Source organism: Centrocercus urophasianus, unplaced genomic scaffold, assembly GCF_019232065.1.
Source record: "Centrocercus urophasianus isolate 14NV4802_14NV808 unplaced genomic scaffold, USGS_Curo_1.0 seq_24, whole genome shotgun sequence".
Taxonomy (NCBI): Eukaryota; Metazoa; Chordata; class Aves; order Galliformes; family Phasianidae; genus Centrocercus; species Centrocercus urophasianus.
This window is the reverse complement of record NW_024884800.1, coordinates 2,103,088-2,120,000: the sequence shown is the minus strand read 5'-3', so window position 1 is coordinate 2,120,000 and position 16,913 is coordinate 2,103,088. Positions and strand designations below refer to the sequence as shown.

The 16,913-nt window shown below is 54.5% G+C and overlaps 3 protein-coding genes across 11 annotated transcripts; 2 read left to right on the top strand and 1 right to left on the bottom strand.

Annotated features, from left to right (window-relative positions):
* Positions 1–184: 184 nt before the first annotated feature.
* MTCP1 (mature T cell proliferation 1) lies at positions 185–3,645 on the top strand. 5 transcript variants are annotated; one of them, XM_042824918.1, is made up of 4 exons: positions 185–240; positions 2,132–3,071; positions 3,173–3,343; positions 3,499–3,546. In XM_042824918.1, exons 2-4 carry the CDS (start codon positions 2,964–2,966, stop codon positions 3,544–3,546), a joined length of 327 nt encoding a protein of 108 aa, XP_042680852.1. In that variant the 5' UTR covers positions 185–240; positions 2,132–2,963. The 5 variants fall into 5 exon arrangements, with proteins under 5 accessions (XP_042680852.1, XP_042680855.1, XP_042680853.1 ...); XM_042824921.1 differs by having other exon boundaries at positions 186–240; positions 2,177–3,071; XM_042824919.1 differs by lacking the exon at positions 185–240 and adding an exon at positions 591–669.
* On the top strand, positions 192–8,905 carry CMC4 (C-X9-C motif containing 4). Of its 5 annotated transcripts, XM_042824913.1 has the most exons (4): positions 3,497–3,550; positions 3,632–3,658; positions 4,747–4,814; positions 7,376–8,905. In XM_042824913.1, the coding sequence occupies exons 2-4, from the start codon at positions 3,651–3,653 to the stop codon at positions 7,537–7,539; spliced, it is 240 nt and encodes a 79-aa protein (XP_042680847.1). In that variant the 5' UTR covers positions 3,497–3,550; positions 3,632–3,650; the 3' UTR covers positions 7,540–8,905. The 5 variants fall into 5 exon arrangements, with proteins under 5 accessions (XP_042680849.1, XP_042680847.1, XP_042680846.1 ...); XM_042824915.1 differs by lacking the exons at positions 3,497–3,550; positions 3,632–3,658 and adding an exon at positions 192–240; XM_042824912.1 differs by lacking the exon at positions 3,497–3,550 and having other exon boundaries at positions 3,619–3,658.
* Positions 8,906–9,360: 455 nt separating this feature from the next.
* Positions 9,361–15,647, bottom strand: FUNDC2 (FUN14 domain containing 2). Its single transcript, XM_042824916.1, has 5 exons — positions 15,556–15,647; positions 15,090–15,240; positions 13,845–13,920; positions 12,828–12,962; positions 9,361–12,155 (listed from the first exon to the last, which is right to left on the bottom strand). Exons 1-5 carry the CDS (start codon positions 15,614–15,616, stop codon positions 12,078–12,080), a joined length of 501 nt encoding a protein of 166 aa, XP_042680850.1. The 5' UTR covers positions 15,617–15,647; the 3' UTR covers positions 9,361–12,077.
* Positions 15,648–16,913: the final 1,266 nt, after the last annotated feature.

Genomic DNA, 16,913 nt, shown 5'->3' with positions numbered 1-16,913 from the left:
TGGACCACGCGAGCGGCGGTCCCGGGGTTCCGCGCGGCGTTCGCCGCCCGCACCGGGGCGGGGCCCGGGGCGTGGGGGGCGGGGCCCGGGGCGTGGGGGGCGGGGCGGGGCGGGGCTCGGCGGCGGCGGCCATTGGGGCCCGCGAGCAGGAGGGGGGCGGCGGCAGGGTCAGGGGGGGGGGGGCGGGGAAGGCTTCGCCGGGCGCGCACGGCGCGGGCTGTCAGCGGCGCGGGGCCGCAGGTAGGTGACGGGCGGGGGGGCGGTTGCCACGGAGACGCGCCGCGCCCCCCTCCCCGCACCATCGGCCTCCCCGCGCTTCTCCCCCCCGCCGCGCTCCCGGCCCCGTTTCGTCTCCTTCGGATCCCGCCGAGCCGCGTCCCGGCGGGGTGCGGGTTGGCCCCGGCAGCGGCCTCCGCGGTAGAAGCTCGGAACGCGGCGCCTTCGTCACGGGACGCGCTCTTCCCGCACGCCGCTCCGCGCTCGGGGCCGGCCCAGCTCCGCGCTGCGGCCTGCGGGGAGCGAGGGGGGAAAGGCGGGCACCCGGCGGGCTCCGGAGCTCCGAGCCGCACGGCCCGGCACCGCCCGGGTTGCTGCGTGGTGCCGAGAGGAGCGGCGGTGCCGTCGGAGCGTGACGCTGCATTCTGGGTGCTGCCCGGGGGCTGTTTGTAGGTGCGCGTTACGAACGGGGCGCTGGAAGGAGCGGTTTGTAGCGCTTGTTTGAGGGCTCAGCGAGCTGACTTTGTTTTTTTTCAGCCCCGCCTTCCTAAGGGCTCTTTTGTTGCTTGCTGATAAAATCGGTGACAAAGTAGGAATTGGAGACGTTTTTCCCTTCCTGGAGTTGCGCTGTGGCTCTCAGCCTGCGTCTGGCCGCGGCTCCCCTTTCCTCGCTGTGTTTGGATCGCTGATATCCCCGTCCTGCTCCAAACCAAAAGCAGTTTTGCCTGACCTGCAGCTTGTCTGGCAGCACAACCTTGAGCCTTCCACTCTGAGCCCACAGCTGTGGAGTTTGGGGGAGGTTTGGGTCTGATGAAAGGGGCGAAGGCTGAAAAGAACACTGCAAACTGCTGCCTGTTCTGCTCCGGGTCCTCAGGGTGAGACCTCACTCTGTGCACCCATCCCACCACCATGTGTGTGCACAGGGGGCACAGACGTACAGTTGTGCTGTAGTCCTCTTGCCTGCAGCCTAATCAGCAAGCCTGAAGCAGGCCTGTGTTGGGATAGGAGAGGTTACCTGCTGTAGGACATGGTGGTGTTTGCTGACTGATGTTACTCTTTCACTGCTGAATCAGTGCTGAGCTGACGGTGTCTCCTCTTTCTGTAGAAATTCCAGCTTCGAACAGGCTGTGAAAGCAAAGTTTTGGGGGCATGATGGAGCTTTTGGCATTTTACCACAGAGTAGGAGAGTGTCCTGGCCAAATTCCAACCTGGGTAATTACATTCTGCTGACTGAAAAATGAGCAGCGGCGATTGCTGCTTTTCACTGCCGGGCAGAGCACACATAGGCTTGAATTTGTGAAGCAAAGTAGGGTGAAGCAGAATGACTCGGGCTTACAGAAACATCACTGTAACTCTCATAGCTCGTTCCTGAAGGCCTTGTGAGGTTTGTTTGGCTGCTGTTGCATTCCTGCTGATGCCAGTGCTGGGGCACTGCTTGGAATGGCTGTAAGGCATTGCAGGATGGCAGCGGTGCTCTTTGCGTCACACCTCCACATTCCCACACATCAAGCAGGGGAACAAACAGAACAGGAGAAAAAAAGAGGTATTAAAAGAACGTTCCAGTCCTAAATTGCTGTGACAGTGCTGCTGGGGCTGACCTGTGGTTGGTGTTTTGTTTTCAGAAAGGCTGAGTGGCCCTTTGGTTCCAAAAGGTAGAGAACCACAAGTGTACGGTGTAGAAGGCAACGTGGAAGTGTGTTTCCTGTTCTGTCTGTATAACAATATTTTTCTCTCCCTGACCTTCCCTGCTTTATTTTGTACCCAGATGTTCTTGCCTCTGTCTGAAACATGCCTTGTAACTTCACACGCTTTTGGAAGATCACTGTGTTTCACTGGGATAGGAATATTGCATCTGCTTCATAGCAGGAAGATGTTACATGTATTGCAGCTTAATTCTGTTCTACTTTAAACCTAGATAAAGAATGAAGACTGTCCGTACCATTTTGATTACCTCTTCTAGGGTTCAAAGAGAGAATCATTTTCCCAGACCTCCGCTTGCTAATGGCTCAGCTTGATCTAAGCGGTGTACAGACAAACTGGCTGATAAACCAAAACCCTTTTGGGAAGAGCCACCTCCATGTCCCAAATTCAACTCCTGCTGATGTTGGCGGCTCTTGGTAAGCACCTTGAGTCTGAACCACACGACGTGACGAGAGCTGCTCGTGAGAAGATGGTGTGAGTGCGGACCACGCTGCCGTGCCCACAAGGGATGAGAGGAAGGACCTGCACAATGACAGCTCCACGAGTTCCCGGCGTGAGAGTCCAGCATCTGGAGTCTCATGCTTTGTCTCCAGATTGATCTCCGTTCTCTTTAAGCTGTCACAAGTTTTGCTTTCGGGATTTAGACCGCCGTTAACCGCAGAACTCCTGCCTCAATCACATCTTTATTTTTCTTCCCACTCCCCCCCATCGTTTTACACGAAGACTGTTAATAGGACCGTTAGCGGAATAAGCAAAGCCAATACTCACAGGGTTTAACCTACGGCACCTTTTGCCCCAGAATGCCTTACAAACGCCGCTCAGCACACGCCTCCCACAGCACAGCCCGCCCAGAGACCTCCTTCCACCCGGCCACCACCTTAATTGCCCAGAGCCACTTCTAGGGACGCTTCGGCGCGTCGCATCTCCCACCGTAGGCCGGCCGCCCCCCGAGGTGCCTTTCAGCTCCCAGAGCTCTCCCCACGGATGTCCTGGGAACGAAGGAGCTGATGCCACACGGCTGACGGAGCGCAGAGGAGTGACGGGGGATGGCTGAAGGAGGGCAGGCCGGCGCTCCCCCCGTGCGGCTGTGGGTGCGACGCGTAGGTGTGTACTGCGATGAGCACCGCAGGACGTGGCTCGTGGCTGCGGAAGAGGCAAGTGTCCTTTGGGCTTCGCCGGGATTGTAGCTTTGCTGTCGCAGGTGCCTCTCCTGCGTTGCCAGTAACTGCCTCCTCTCTTTGTTGCTTTCCACCAGGAGGAAGGTATGCTGAGGGCTCGGATCCAAAGAGTTCAGGTTCCCCTGGGTGAGGCGCTGCGACCCAGCCAGCTCCCCCCATCCCGGCTGCCTCACATGTGGCAGCTGTCCCAGGGTGAGCAGTACAGGGATAGTAACTCTCGCGTTTGGGAGATAGAGCACCATCTCATGGTAAGGATGGTGGCGACAATAGACCATAGTCATTCCTGTTTGTGAAGTCATTTGAGATCCTTGAGGGACGGCAGAGGACTGTTATTGTATTGAAGTCCAGTAGCTCTCAGCCACAGTAACTGCAGCCGTATTGAACTTTTCCTTGTCGCTTACAGCTCGGTGGTGTTGAAGAACTGCTGCTTAAACTCGTGCCTGGTGATTAATCTGGTATGTGGAGACATTACCCCCGCTTTGTGCTGTGCTCTGTTTATTCCTCGTCATTCTTTAATATGAATTTTTGTCTTTCAGGAGCAGTGGCTCTAGGAAGATGTCCTTGTATGTTTTGTACAATAAATGATTCTCTCTCCACTGAAATGCGGCCACCCCTGAGGTGGAAGCAGTTAAACAACACACAGCAACATCACATGAGTTTAGGACAGGCAGTGAAGAGGAGTATCGTGCCCAATTGAAACGTCAGGGGGAGTTCTAGGTAGGCAGAATGTAATTGCCCTACGTGGAGCTTGGCCAGGATGCTGGAAATAGGCAGTAGAAGTGCCATAGGGCAGAGGCTGAGCAGGAGGCTGACAGCAGCCCCAACTCCGGGCAGGGCTGAGCTGTGGCACTGCAGGGACTGAAGTCCTGTGCTGTGTACGACCACAGCAATGCTTTCATTCTGGGCTCTCCCACCCCTCTGCTGCTCCCCCCGCTTTTTGTTTGTCTGTTGGTTTCTCATGAGATCCCGGTGATGGGTGGGTGCTGCAGCTGCAGAAAGTCAAACTGATGGCCTGATGTCCGCTTTCTGGGAATCTGATAATGCCAGAGCTGTTTCTTTTGGGGGAATCCCAAGAGGATTTCTCTTGCAACAAAAAATCCCCCCTTGTTGTTTTTCTGGGACAAACATAACGATGCTGTTCTGCTGTTTTTTCCCCAAGTTCCTCCTCCAGATGCAGTTGCATGGCTGTGCCAAACTCCGGGATGCACAGAGCTCGCAGAGAGGGCTCATCTTTTAGCAACAGGTTTAAAGGCATAGAGCTGTTAAAAAAGAGCCGTGTTCATGTGAGTCGTTGTTGGAATCTTGGTGCTTCCAAGTGGAAAAGGACACACACTGCAACCAGGGGGAAAAGGGAAGGGCCTTCAGGCGTAGCTCCTACAACTTCCCTGCGCTCATGGCCAACGTTGACGGCCTCCAGCCAGGCCCAGGGGTGCATTGGGAGGCAGCTGACAGGTTGCTCCCCAGGAAAGGAGTGCTGTGAGCATTTTGTGTGTTCATTGGGAGTGCGGGGAATCCCCTCTGTTGGCAGCAGGTGCATCCTGACCACCTGCAGTAGGGAGGGAAGCCAGGAGCTCTTTGCTCAAAGGCACTGTTTTGCCCCCCTGCCTTCCCCAAACGTTATTTCTACAGTAACATTTTCCTGTCGTTTTAGTTCTCTGAACATGTCCCAGAAGGATCCCTGCCAGAAACAAGCCTGTGAAATACAGAAATGCTTGCAAGGTACCGAGCATCATTTTGTCTTTTTGGTGTCTTGAGTTTTGGTGGAACCGAGTTCTTTTCACATCTCCCTGTTCTCCTTTCACTTGAGGAGGAAGCAAGCAAGCGCACGAGCGTGACCTGAGCACAGAGCCAACCAAATGGCAGCGAGTGGTTTTAAAAGAATTCCTTTGTGCTTGATTGTAAGGAGCGAGGCACCCCGAGCACGAAACGCAGCGTTTCTCACAGCTTTTCCAAGCTGAGCATTCTCCGTGCCGGAGCGAGAGGCTGTGTGTAGTCTCAGGACTGAGCTGTAGGCGGGGAGAGCCAGACTTGTGAGCTGTGTTGGAGTGGGAGGTGAGGCTGTGGGTGGGTGGAGCGAGGACACACAGAGCTTGGAGCTGCGGGCACAGAGATGCTGCAGGAGCAGCCAGGTGTGTGCCTGGCCTGGGGGCAGCAGGTGGGCTGAGGGCCTCTCGGAGGCCTTGACAGCTGTTTCGTGTTAATTGAGCAAAATAGGCGGTGGGAAAATGGAGGTTAGGTGATAATGTGCTTCAGGTGCCTGAGCTGGGGAAGGCAGGTTGGTGACTCGCAGAGACAAATATGCTTCTAAACAATGCAGTTGCTAAAAATGGGATGAATAAGAGAAAGCATTTCTGTGTGTGCGTGCAGCTCAGGCACGTTGGGAAGGGTGTTTTCTGAGTCACCCAGCAGAGCTCTGTGTGTGTGAGGAGCTTTGCTGGAGGGTGACTGGCTGAGAGCCCAAGGCTGAGGGTAACAGCAGTGCTAGCAGCAGCTGGGCATGTTAGCCAGAATGGAGCAGAGGGATGGCTTTGCTGCCTGCAGCAAGTGTTGTGGTGCAGCTGGTGTGGTAACAGCCCCCGATGGCTGGGGAATGGCATGGGAGGAGAAACATGGGGGAGAAGCAGGGAGAGGCAGCGTTCAGTCAGTGGATATCTGTGTTCTCCAGGATTGTTTATTTGGAAGCTGTGTTCAGCTCAAAGGAAGGGCTCCAATAATCCTCGCCTTGTATCCCCAGCGCTTGTAAACAGGCTTTGCTTTTGGTGTTTGGCCCTCTGCGGGTCCTGTTATGACAAGTGCTGTTTTCATGGCTTTCACAGGGGTTATTCCAAGTGATGCACTCTCACAGGTCTGTGTACAGATGTGATCTGGATGGCTCAGTGTTACCAAAGGGGCTTTTCCTCTGCTGCACGCACACCTCGCTGCCCCACCACTTCTGTGGCCAACATGTTGGAGAGCTGTTGTTTGTGCTGTGATATTGCCTGAGTTGCACAGATGAAGCAGCTGAGTTGACAGCAGAGCAGTTTTTCCTGCAAGAATTAATGCAATAGAGGAAGTAAAGCAGAGCCTGAAGTGACCAGTGCACACAGATGGTGTGGAGAATGAGGGAGGAGGAGGGCAGGAGCAGGGAGGTGCAGCTTCTCAAAGCCATTTTGCAGAGGATGACTGTTTCAAAAGATGTTGCCTGCTTTCTCTGTGAGACTGAATGCCCACTGTAAACCATAAACTTGATCTGTGTTTTGCCATCCATCGTATGATTGCCTTTCTGGAGTGATCCCTGATGGGTAGCAGGGCATAGCTGTGGAAACAGAGCTGCACAGGGATGGTTAGGAGAACCCTTGGAGCATGTGTGGTAGGAACATGAGGGCAGGGAGGTGTCAGCTCTCCTTCCCAGGTTTGTGCCTTCTGGGCTGCCAGCTTCCTCCTGAACCCCCCCCCCGAGCAGCTGGGGCTTTGGGCAGCAGGTGGAGCTGAAGGTGTTCTTCCCAAGGCTCTGTTGGCCCTGCTTTCTGAGGGCTGGGCAGAAGCCCTGGTGGAGCTGAGCCCCTGCTGTCACTTATCAATCAAGATGGGATGGGCAGCATCTTTCCCAGGACAGGGCTGGCAGCTCATCCCATCTCATAGGGTCTGAGAGCATCCTCCTGGGAAGGAAAGGAGAGGCGAAGGCAGCACTGAGACGTGGCTGAAGGCCTCCCTGAGCCGGAGGTGGGAGCTCAGTGCAGGAGGGCTCCCATTGGTGCTTTGGCTGCTGGCAGCAGAATGGCTTCCTGTGAGCAGTGCCGTGCAGAGCCACATCCTGCCCACAGCAGGCTGATGGTGGGAGGGCTGCTGCCACACGGCCCACCTCTTCCTCCCAGCCCTCCGTGGAAGGCAGGTGCACTTGTCCCCATTTATATCAACTCCACTTTGCAAGCTCTTAGTTGTACTGCTGTACACCTTGCAGTGATGAGGCAGCTGGGCTGAGCCAGCTGAAAAGCACTCAGGTTAAACAAGTACGGAGCAAAGGGACAGCAGATAGAGAAACCTCATTGCTGCTGTAGTGATGCAATAGATGCAAAACCGGGGGACTGAACGTGCTCCTGGCCGTAGCTGCAGGGCTGACAGCTTCCTACCCAGCTGACAGCAAAGGGAGATTGTAGAGCAGGGGAAGTGGTGGAGCATCGGTAAGCAGGGCGTGCTTTTCAAAGCAGGGCACCACCCAGCATCCCAGGGTCAGACACATCCCCCTGGGGAACAAAAGCAGCTCTCCTGTGTAGACTTGGTGTCTCCTTCTTATTTTCCAGCGAACAACTACGTGGAGTCTAAGTGTGAAGCTGTGCTTCGAGAGATGAGGAGGTGCTGTGCCCGGTACCCCGAGGGCAGATCCATCTGTTGTTCAGGTTTTGAGAAAGAAGAGAGAGAAAAGCGTAGAGCTACTTCAGGAGGAATTCCCCCACCACCTCAGTAACACAAAGCAGCTCCAGCAGGTGCCAGAGCACGGACTCACCTACGGAGCCCAGGTGTGTGTTTGTGAGCCTTCTCTAGACTTTCTGGAAAGCCAGAGGGCTCCTAGAACACACCACCCCGCGCACCAAAAAGCAGTACCAAGAGATGGCCTGGTTGACAGACTTCATTTTCTGTACCAAATCATCATCTACGTTGTCCTCGCGTTGCATCCGTATCCGTGAAAAATCAGTCTGATGCGTTTAGAATGCTTACCTTACTCTAACCCATCCCTGCTCTCAAAATGGAGGGCTGGAACCAAGTTACTGTGGCTTCTGGAGGGGGAGGTACAGGAAATGTGCTCTTAAGAATGAGTGTAAGTGTGACACATGAAAACAAAGCCCATTTCGACACAGCAAAGGTGTTGCTGCCGTTGGGCAGCAGCTCCAGGCAACATTCACCTGTCCAGGGGTTCAAGCTCAAGAATGGGAATCGGGTCTGGGGTTTGGTCCCAGGTCTTGCATAGCTCACGGTGACCAGGCGTCACTCTGCCTAAGTGCCTCACTTTCCCCCTGGACAGAGTTTAGATGACTTCCTGTTTGAATTGCCTACACGCTGCTATTTGCATGACAATAAAGATGTTACAGGAACATTATTTCAGGGATTGCTACAGGAATAGGATCTTTTTTTTTTTTTTTTTTTTTTTTAAGAAAAAGAAAAAAGAAAAAGAAAAAAGAAAAAGCAATATTTGTTTGGAAATCCTGACTGTTGATATAAAATTTATAAATTTCTGTATAATTGAAGACCTTTAAGCAATACGTTACCGATCCAGCATATCTGGCTGTGCTGGAACCCAGAGGCCTACCACAAAGCCCTGGGCTAGATCCAAGAACCGATTTAGGTGCCACTTCTGAACACCACAGTCGTAGGCACCCTCTGTCAGTACAGCACTTCAGACTCACACACAACCTGATCCGTCTGCGTCTGGACCCCAGGGAGAGATGGCTCCTCAGAAACTCTCACCTGCGCAGCAGAATTTCCTGTGACCTGTAGGAAGAGCTCAGTAGTCAGGTTCCTGCATCACCCTTCAGAGCTGCCTCTGTCTCTCCGTCCACTGTAGCAGGAGTCCAGGCACCTCAGTGGGTGCCAAGTCCATTGCAGGGCCCAGGCACCACAGTACCAGACTTCGAACCCACTAGGCTCCTAACTCTGTCATTAGATCTAGCCATAAAGGACTTTTGTGCTGTGATAATTAACTACAAAATACAGCTTCTATAAACAGACCACTGTAGTCTAGGCACAATAGTTGCGTGTATTGAAGCCTAGAACGGCAAACCATCTGTACCTGCTGCTCTGAAATACCATAACACAAAATAAATGACTGGAACAAACTGCAGTCTGTGTGGTTGTTTACTGAGAGCAGCTGTAAGCTGGGCTGCTTGGCTACGTGTGATATCATCAGGTTGAAATAGAAGCTGCTTGGTATTTTTATAACTGGGACTCGGGCTCGGATTAATTCAGGGCTACCCTGCCCTCCCCCCCACAAGAAATGACAATGACAGAACGGGGGTGATGGGGCAGGAGGTGTTTGGAAAGCAGAGGCAAAGGATGACAATGATGAGAAGCAGCTCAAACATTTCACTAGTGGCTCATTTTTCCCTCCTGCCCTGGGAGCAGCAGGAAGAAAATCATTACTGTACATCAAACAGTTGTTCAGGCTTCTGTTGCACCCACTGAAAGGAAACCTCTGTCTCTGTGCCCAGTTCTGCTCAGGTGGAACAAACTGGGTGAGCTGTGAGATGAAGACATGCAGGTCCCCGAGGAGTCAGCAGAACTCACACAGAAATTAAAGCAAAACCGTTTAATAAAATATCACTTCAACAAGCATTTACATGTAATATATAAAAAGACTTTAAAAAGCCTAGTGTGTTTTAAACCCTCCTGTGCTGGCACAGATGCCAGAAGTGGCTGACACAGAACAAAAGGGACGTGTGGGTTGGAGGGGTGGGGGGGAAGGACCTCACCTTGGCACCTACAGTAACAGAACTGCATCCCCAGGGGCTGATGGGGCACCAGAACTCGCAGTGTGGGCTCACAGCATCCACCACCACCAGCCACGAGTCTCACAGTGGCACAGCAGAAAAGATCTGCCAGCTCCCAGCTGCTCCCTGCCCACCTTCACACCCACCAGGATTTGCCTCCACTGCCCTCTTCCCCTTGCAGCAGTTGCTGAGATGCTCTGGCTCCCTCTCTGGGCCATTCCTCTCCGCAGCAGCAGCTGAGGAACCCATGGAGCAGAACGCAACACCTCCCACCCTGGGCAGTGCCTGACCAGAGGCTGGAGGGCAGCCCTAAGGCCTGTTAATGATTTACCTTCATTCTGTCCCTGGAGAAAGGTTTGTAAAGAACAGCGCAGCCAGTTGGGTTGCTCAACACACCAGGCAGAGGGGAAGCAGCACTTCCCCTGCAGGAGCAAGAGATATCCTGCAACACAGATGTGTTAATTCACACAGTTCAGCTATGCAGGTTTCCTACAAACACCTGCTTTTTGGTTTTTTTTTGTCACTCCACTCTCAAGCATGAATTTATTGAGGACCTATTTGCTGCATCGCTTCACTCCTGCAGCTCCTGATGGCTTTCCTAAAAGTCATCATTAAAAGGATGTGAGCCCAGCTGCTCCTCCCTTCACCCCAGAAGCAGAGATACCAATTTCTGCTTCTTGACTGCCTGCAGTGTGAGAAAAACACCAACCAGATCAAAGCATTGCCACAATCACACTTCAATCAGAGGCGAAATGAAGCTAATGGCTGTCAGTGCTCATCCCAAAACCTCTGGAAGCTGAACCCACACTCCCAGCTCTTTCAGCAGCTCTCTGGGGACGAGCCCCCCTTCTACCCACACCAGAACCAGCCACGTATGTTCAGAATGGCATCACACAGCACAAGAGATGGGCTGGGGCACCTCCTGGTCACTCACACACATCACTGCTCTCCAGCTTGTTCCCTGTGAAGGCTGTGCTGACCCACATCAAAAACGTTCTGGGGAAGAACACCTATTTGTGCCTGCTGAAGGACATCACCCCAAGGTCATTCAAGTCCCCACACTGCCAAGTGCTAAATGCCAATCCAGCACAGCCACTGCAGAACACCTCTAAGATACATAGATTTCATTTTTCTTGTGGGTTAGAGTTCTGCTCTGCACACAACTGTCCCAAGAACAGCTGAGCCCTGTGCCAGGCTACTGCTGGCAGAAATATACAAGGGGATTAAGCAAGCAGCTTTTTTGGGAGGGGGGGAACAGTAAATTCAAAGAAAGAAGGAATACAACCAGGGCAAAGAGCATGGAAACGGCCTACTAATACAGGGGAGCCATACCCTGGTTTTCCCCCCAGTTTTTATTGTTCAGGCACAAGCACCCTGCTTCTTGTAGGCAGAAAGGTCAGAGATGGTGCTCAAAGCAGTTCTAACCAGATTCCTCTTCCTCCCCCTTCCACTCCAATGGAGCTGGCAAAAAGGAACCCGGATCAGTGCGACGTACCCTAAACAGGGATGCAGTTCCTACCTGCAATCCCACCCCAAGCAGTTACAGCTTTAAGAGCATCAACTTTGAAGCAGCCTGAGGTCACAGCAGACCTCAAAACCCTGCTCTGAGCCCCAAGGTGGCTTACAGTAAGTGGCACAGCAGAAATATGCACTGCTCGTGCCAGCCAGCCTGCCACAGGCAGGGGAGCAGCCTGGGACCAGCCCACCACAGGAACAGAGCACCTCAGCACACCTCAGAAGCTGGCAGCCAGCAGCTGAGCAAGGTGCTGTATGGAACAGGAAGCTGGGAGACTTTCAGAACACAGCAGGGCCCCGAGCGCCACAACACCGCGCTCAGTTTCCATCAGCAGCACCAGAGCTGCACTTCCAGTAAGGGCTATAAATAACAGCAGAGGGAAAGCCAAACAGCCACCTACGTGCAGTGCAGAGGCAGGGAAAGGGAGAGAACCCCCAGCACACAAAGTGTGGATGTGCTCCTTACCCACCTGCCCTGGGCACAGCCCACGCCGTCCCTCAGCACCTCTGCGGCCACACCAGGACAGCCAAGCACACCTGCACTTCACACACCAGTTCTGCACAGATGGAAGCTCAGGCTTTCCAGAGACCAGGGCAGAGAAAGTGCAAGATAAATAGCAGTGAAGAGCTGACAGCTGGTGTACAAATATACTGGCAGACAAACATACAGGTCCCAGGCACTGGGGAAGAAGCATGTTATAGAGATTTCTCTGCCATTAAGTGTTTATGAGGCTGCAACTCATCCAGCAACTCGAGGCTAGGCATATTCAGTGAGGAAAGGAATCACTATGATACACTGAAGTCAAAAGCTTTCAGGCCAATACAGCACCCAGACAGTCCAGACAGGTAGAAGTTGGAAATCCAAAGCAGAGTTGTAAGAAATAAGGGCTGGGACCTGCGAGTGTAGGGGCTGCAGAGGCCAAACCTGCTGGAAACTACCATGGACTTCTACATGAGAGGAAGAAGAGGACAGGGGAGGCTGGGCACGATGAGTCAACTGTAGTTCCTAGGAAGCCATTCCAAGCAGAAACCCTCCAGCAAACCCTCCAGTCAGGATAACATTCTTCTTCAGAAATATGATCACCTAAGCATGGGAGAGAAGAGCCAAGAGTGTTACCCCAACAGCAGCAGTCTCTCACCCACCCTCCCCACAGTAAGGCACCTCAGGCTGCTCTCTGTGGTGGATATTGCTTGGAGCAATGCTCAGCCCCAGTAAAGCCCCCCCCCCCCCCAAGCTCCCCACTGTACACACAGCTCCTGAGCTGTGACACAGCCCCAGCACAGCCCAGACCCTCCAACAGCTGTCACACAGCTGGAGCCCACTTGCACCCCATATCAGACACGTGAGGCTCTGCCACAAGCAGCACACTGTGACAATGGCAGAAGGGGCTGCTGACAGCACGCATGTGCTGCACCTCGGTGCTGCAGAGCCCAGTGCAACCAGGCCACTCTGCTCCTAGACCTGCTTAGTTTTCCCTCCCCACCCCTGCAACTCCAGCACAGGAGCTTCTTGAGCCTCCCTCCCCACCCCTGCAATCCCAGCACATTTTCTTTTAACCCCAAGGAATTTCCACAACACACGGTGAGCTGGCATCACACCGACATGCCTCAAATACTGTTTGCCATCTCACCGGTTTTGTTTTTACACAAGCACTCCCCCTTTGCACATGCATAACAGAAGAACCCAGGAGTCCATCCCATTTCTCGCTGTCCCTCCAGCAGGATACCTGCACCCACCTTGAAAGAGTTGTCTCACCTCATCCACTTTGCTTTTCACTTCTGGAGACATCTTGTTACTGCTGCTGTGAAATTTCAGCTGCTGCTTGGCTTTGTTCACGTCGCGTTCCACGAGCTTCCAGTCAACTTTGATGTATCCTGTATGGTTTGCAATCTAGAATTTCAAGGGGTGGAATGAAAGACTGAAAGTTCTGTCAGAACAGAACCCTCCTGGCTCACCCACCCACCCCTTCTCACACCCTGGGCCAGGAGGTCAAGAGAGGATGAGCACACGAGCTTAAACAGCAGCCCAAGCATCACTCGTGTGGCTGTATTAACTGTCCTGCAGCATCTGCCTCCCTCAGTAATCCTCTAGAAGAAGGGCACGCTGCAGCTTACCCCGTTTCAGCCCCTCCTCTACCACAAAGCTGGCATCCCCTCCCCCTCACAACTGCCACGTCCGCTGCTGGGACGCTCTGCAGCTCTCCTGCTGCTGTGGGTGGACTCTGCTATTAATAGCCAGTTCCTCCCTAAGTATTTTATCTGGTCAGGATGATTCAAGGGTGAAGCTCTCCAGGCTCAGAGCAAGCTTTGGGCTTTCAGCAAAACAAGCAGAACAGGAGAAGTGAGATAGAGCACCTCAAGAGCAAACAACCAAAGGTTGCTGAGTGAGCTTCCTGTGGGAGGTCCAAGCTGCATTTCAGGATATCCAACAGGTTCCCCTCAGTTCCAGAGTTCTTAGAAACCAGAAGGACCAGAGAGTTTCCTCCTCCTCCTCGGCACATTACAAAGATCCTCATCTGTTTTAGCCTGACTCCTCAGGTAGCACATCAGAGATGCAAGTAAATGTTCTAATTAACTTCATAAGCAGCATCTCAGCACAGCTCCAGTTCTAACAGGCTGTGGTTCCATGGGGCTGCCAAGGAACGTGTGCCCACAGCATCCAGAGCTGTGCAGAGCAGGGAATGCCCCACACGCCCCAACAAGCAGCCATCAGACACAACCCATCCTCAGCACCACCACTTTCCAGGAGGCCTGGCCCACCCTTCACACCCACCTGAAGGAGGAAAAAGCCGCCTCCCACCGCTGTTGCTGCCAGCTTTCCAACCTTCTGGAAGATGAATCCAGTACACCTGCAAACCAACCAGGATCCAGTGAGAACAGGACACCACTCACATCCCTCAGCACACATCCCACAGACAATTCTGCCTTTGGTGCTAATTGCTCAGTGCTCAGAGACAGCCTGACTAACAGCACAAGCAGAGAAAAAGGGAAAGAATTTGTGCCCAGCCAAGCGGGACGCTTTACAACTTCCTACTCCTCACTATGGCAGTTCAGGCTTTCCACAGTTGTGACTCTTCTCTCTTCAACACCAGTGCTCTCCCAAAAGCAAACTGCAAACACGCGATTTAACCAAAATCAACACGTGATTTTGGCAGGGTGCTTTTTGTTTTTTTGAGTAGCAACATTTGTGAAGGAATTTCTTCACTGTAAGGGTGATGGAGCACTGGAACAGGCTGCTCAGGGAGGTTGTGGATTCTCCTCTGGAGATATTCAAGACCCAGCTGGATGCCTACCTGTGCAGCCTGCTGTAGGGACCTGCTTTGCAGGGGGGTTGGACTCAAAGATCTCCAGAGCTCCCTTCCAGCCCCTACGTTTCTGTGATCATCTTCAAAAGGAGAGCTGGCAGCACGCCTGCTGCTGCTCCACAGAAGAGCACAGAAAGCAGATCACAAGGCTACAGCTTCTTTGTTGCCCAAACAACTTTTACTTTCATTTCTCAAATGAGAAGTTTCTGATGCAATGGTTCAAAGTTACACTAGTCTCAAACATGGTTTTACACTTTCAGCATTGCTGTAGCCACCAGAGCTCCAGCAAGCAGCACCCCGAGTGCAGAGCTGGGTGTACTGCGTCACACAAAGCAGCCTTTGCTTTGACAACAGTTCCCCCATCAGCACAGCAAAACAACACAGCAAGCTGCTCTTGATCATTTTTGAACAGAAACACCTGGTGAAGTTACCTGAGAAGCCACCAGCTTGGATATGCTAGGACAGAACAATCCATCACACATTTTTATCTCTGTGTCACATAAAGACGGTGACAGCAAGATGCTGTGAGCAGAGCCACAAGCTCCAGCCAGAGCACCTTGAACCCCAAGCAGGCAGCGTGCCCACAGCACCAGCATGCAAGGCACGGCCAGCTGCTCCCAGTGAGGCACTGGCACAGACCCCACAGCCACCCCTCGGGGAGAACGCTGCTGGAAGAGCGAGGACTGCCTTCGCCACACAGAACTGCCACTCACCATCCCGTCACCCCTCCGATCACCAGCTGCGTGGCCACGTTGTACTTCTCGGCGCTCGACCCGGAGCTGGGAGCAAAGACCTTCTTCCACCACGGCCGGCTCTTGGTGTACTCGGCCAGGTCCAGCACGTTGAAGGCGTCCTCCTTTCTTCCTGCGGGAGTGCAGGCACGGAGCTGAACGACGGAGCCACCAAGCTTCCCGCCTCGCAAGACTCGCCCTCACACCCCGCCCAGGCCTCACCCCGCCGCTCCAGCGCTCCGGGCCCCTGAGGGAAGGCGGCGGGCTTCTGGGCCCGGCTCCTCAGCGCGCACAGGCGCAGGCCGCACCGCCCGCCCGAGGCGTCGCTAATGGAAATAGCGCCTCATAGACCCCACGGGGAACGCCGAACCGGACCGCCCAGCCACCGGGATATGGGACCGGGAAAAGGAGCCGCCCCGGCGGGACGAAGCCTGACACCGCCGCCCACCTCCGCCCGACGCAGCCATGGCGCCGCTCCGCTCCGCCACCGGGCCGCCCTCACTACGCATGCGCACCTCCACGCCCCCTTTTACGCCTCACCACGTGGCTCCGCCCACGTCGTAACCACGCCCGTGTTGTGACCACGCCCATCGTGATGCTCCGCCCCCTGCCCCCTCCCACCCCACCCCACCCCCGTAGCCCCGCCCACTCGCTGGTCCTGATCTCCGGGGCACCCGCGTGGATGCGGGGCACGTGGCTGTGGCGTGGACACGGCAGTGTGGGGCTCACAGCTGGGGGTCACAGCGAACATCGGCTTTCCATTGGGCACAGCAGGTCTGGCTGAGCTCTAAGCACGCAGTGCCGAGGGCTGGGGGTGGAGGGGTTAGGGGGGCAGTAGCCCCATGCCCCCAGTGACCGTGCTCTCATGAACACAAAGAGAAGGAGACAGCACTTTGTGAAGGTTTATTGACTCTCTTGCAAACACAAAGTTCCCGTGTGCTCTTCGGGTTGCCAAACCCTGCAGCACTGCTCGGCATCCCCCCCCATGCTCCCAGCAGCTCCATACATCCCATGTCCAAGCGCAGCTCCTGTGTGTGCAGCATGGTGGTGGCCCTTTGGTGACCCAGTAATCAGATGTAGCTGTTAGTGAGACTATCGGACAGATCCTACACCGACTACTGAGCGGCCAAGGGCACCGTGTCTCTGCTGGGGCTCCATCCTCCGGGCAGGGCTGGTGATGAGCAGAGGGATGGCTGTGGCAATGGAACAGCTGGCTGCCCTCTAGCAGATTCTGTCTTGGAAATCCCACACCAACACTGATGTCAGGCAGCGTTGGGCTCCTCTGCATGTCCGCATTGTGGTCGCTAGCACTGTATCCCTCAGGGCAGGGCCTTCCCTCACGCCCCCCCTGGTGCCAGCTGGGTCCCCCCCTGAACATCTCCAAAGTCCCCACTGTCCCCAGCACTGATGACATGGCCCCCACGCACGTGCACTGTAGCCTGAGATGGGCACTCAGCTTCCTCCTGCGGTGGGGAAGGAGCTGTGCTGCCAGCACTGGGGGTCCCTGTGCTCCAGCTCAGAATGGAGGGTGGCACCTGCGCAGCCTGCAGCCATCAAGGCTCCACTGCCAGGCACCAGTCTCACTCAGCCCAGGGAGTGCAAGCCCAAAAGCCATTCCCTGTCTCAAATACTTCCTGTCCCTCCCAGTGCAACCGCCACCTCCTAGCCCACATGGCCGGGTGACCCAACGCTCAGCGTGACCTGCACCAGGCAATGAGCATCCAACAAAACCATCTTCCCCCAGCAAGCCCCCTCTTGCAGAGCCCCTCCAAAATGCTGGGACCCCCCCTGGGTGCCCCACTGCTG

What these genes read in the sequence shown, in the direction of transcription:
- MTCP1 (XM_042824917.1), top strand. Translation starts at nt 2,964, where the DNA reads ATGGCTGAAGGAGGGCAGGCCGGCGCTCCCCCCGTGCGGCTGTGGGTG. An exon ending in GGCTCGTGGCTGCGGAAGAG is followed by an intron (nt 3,072 to 3,172) that starts GCAAGTGTCCTT and finishes GCTTTCCACCAG; the next exon opens with GAGGAAGGTATGCTGAGGGC. An exon ending in AGATAGAGCACCATCTCATG is followed by an intron (nt 3,344 to 3,498) that starts GTAAGGATGGTG and finishes TGTCGCTTACAG; the next exon opens with CTCGGTGGTGTTGAAGAACT.
- CMC4 (XM_042824911.1), top strand. Translation starts at nt 4,277, where the DNA reads ATGGCTGTGCCAAACTCCGGGATGCACAGAGCTCGCAGAGAGGGCTCA. An exon ending in AATACAGAAATGCTTGCAAG is followed by an intron (nt 4,815 to 7,375) that starts GTACCGAGCATC and finishes CTTATTTTCCAG; the next exon opens with CGAACAACTACGTGGAGTCT.
- FUNDC2 (XM_042824916.1), bottom strand. Translation starts at nt 15,616, where the DNA reads ATGCGTAGTGAGGGCGGCCCGGTGGCGGAGCGGAGCGGCGCCATGGCT. An exon ending in CATGGCTGCGTCGGGCGGAG is followed by an intron (nt 15,241 to 15,555) that starts GTGGGCGGCGGT and finishes GCACTCCCGCAG; the next exon opens with GAAGAAAGGAGGACGCCTTC. An exon ending in ATCGGAGGGGTGACGGGATG is followed by an intron (nt 13,921 to 15,089) that starts GTGAGTGGCAGT and finishes GTTGGTTTGCAG; the next exon opens with GTGTACTGGATTCATCTTCC.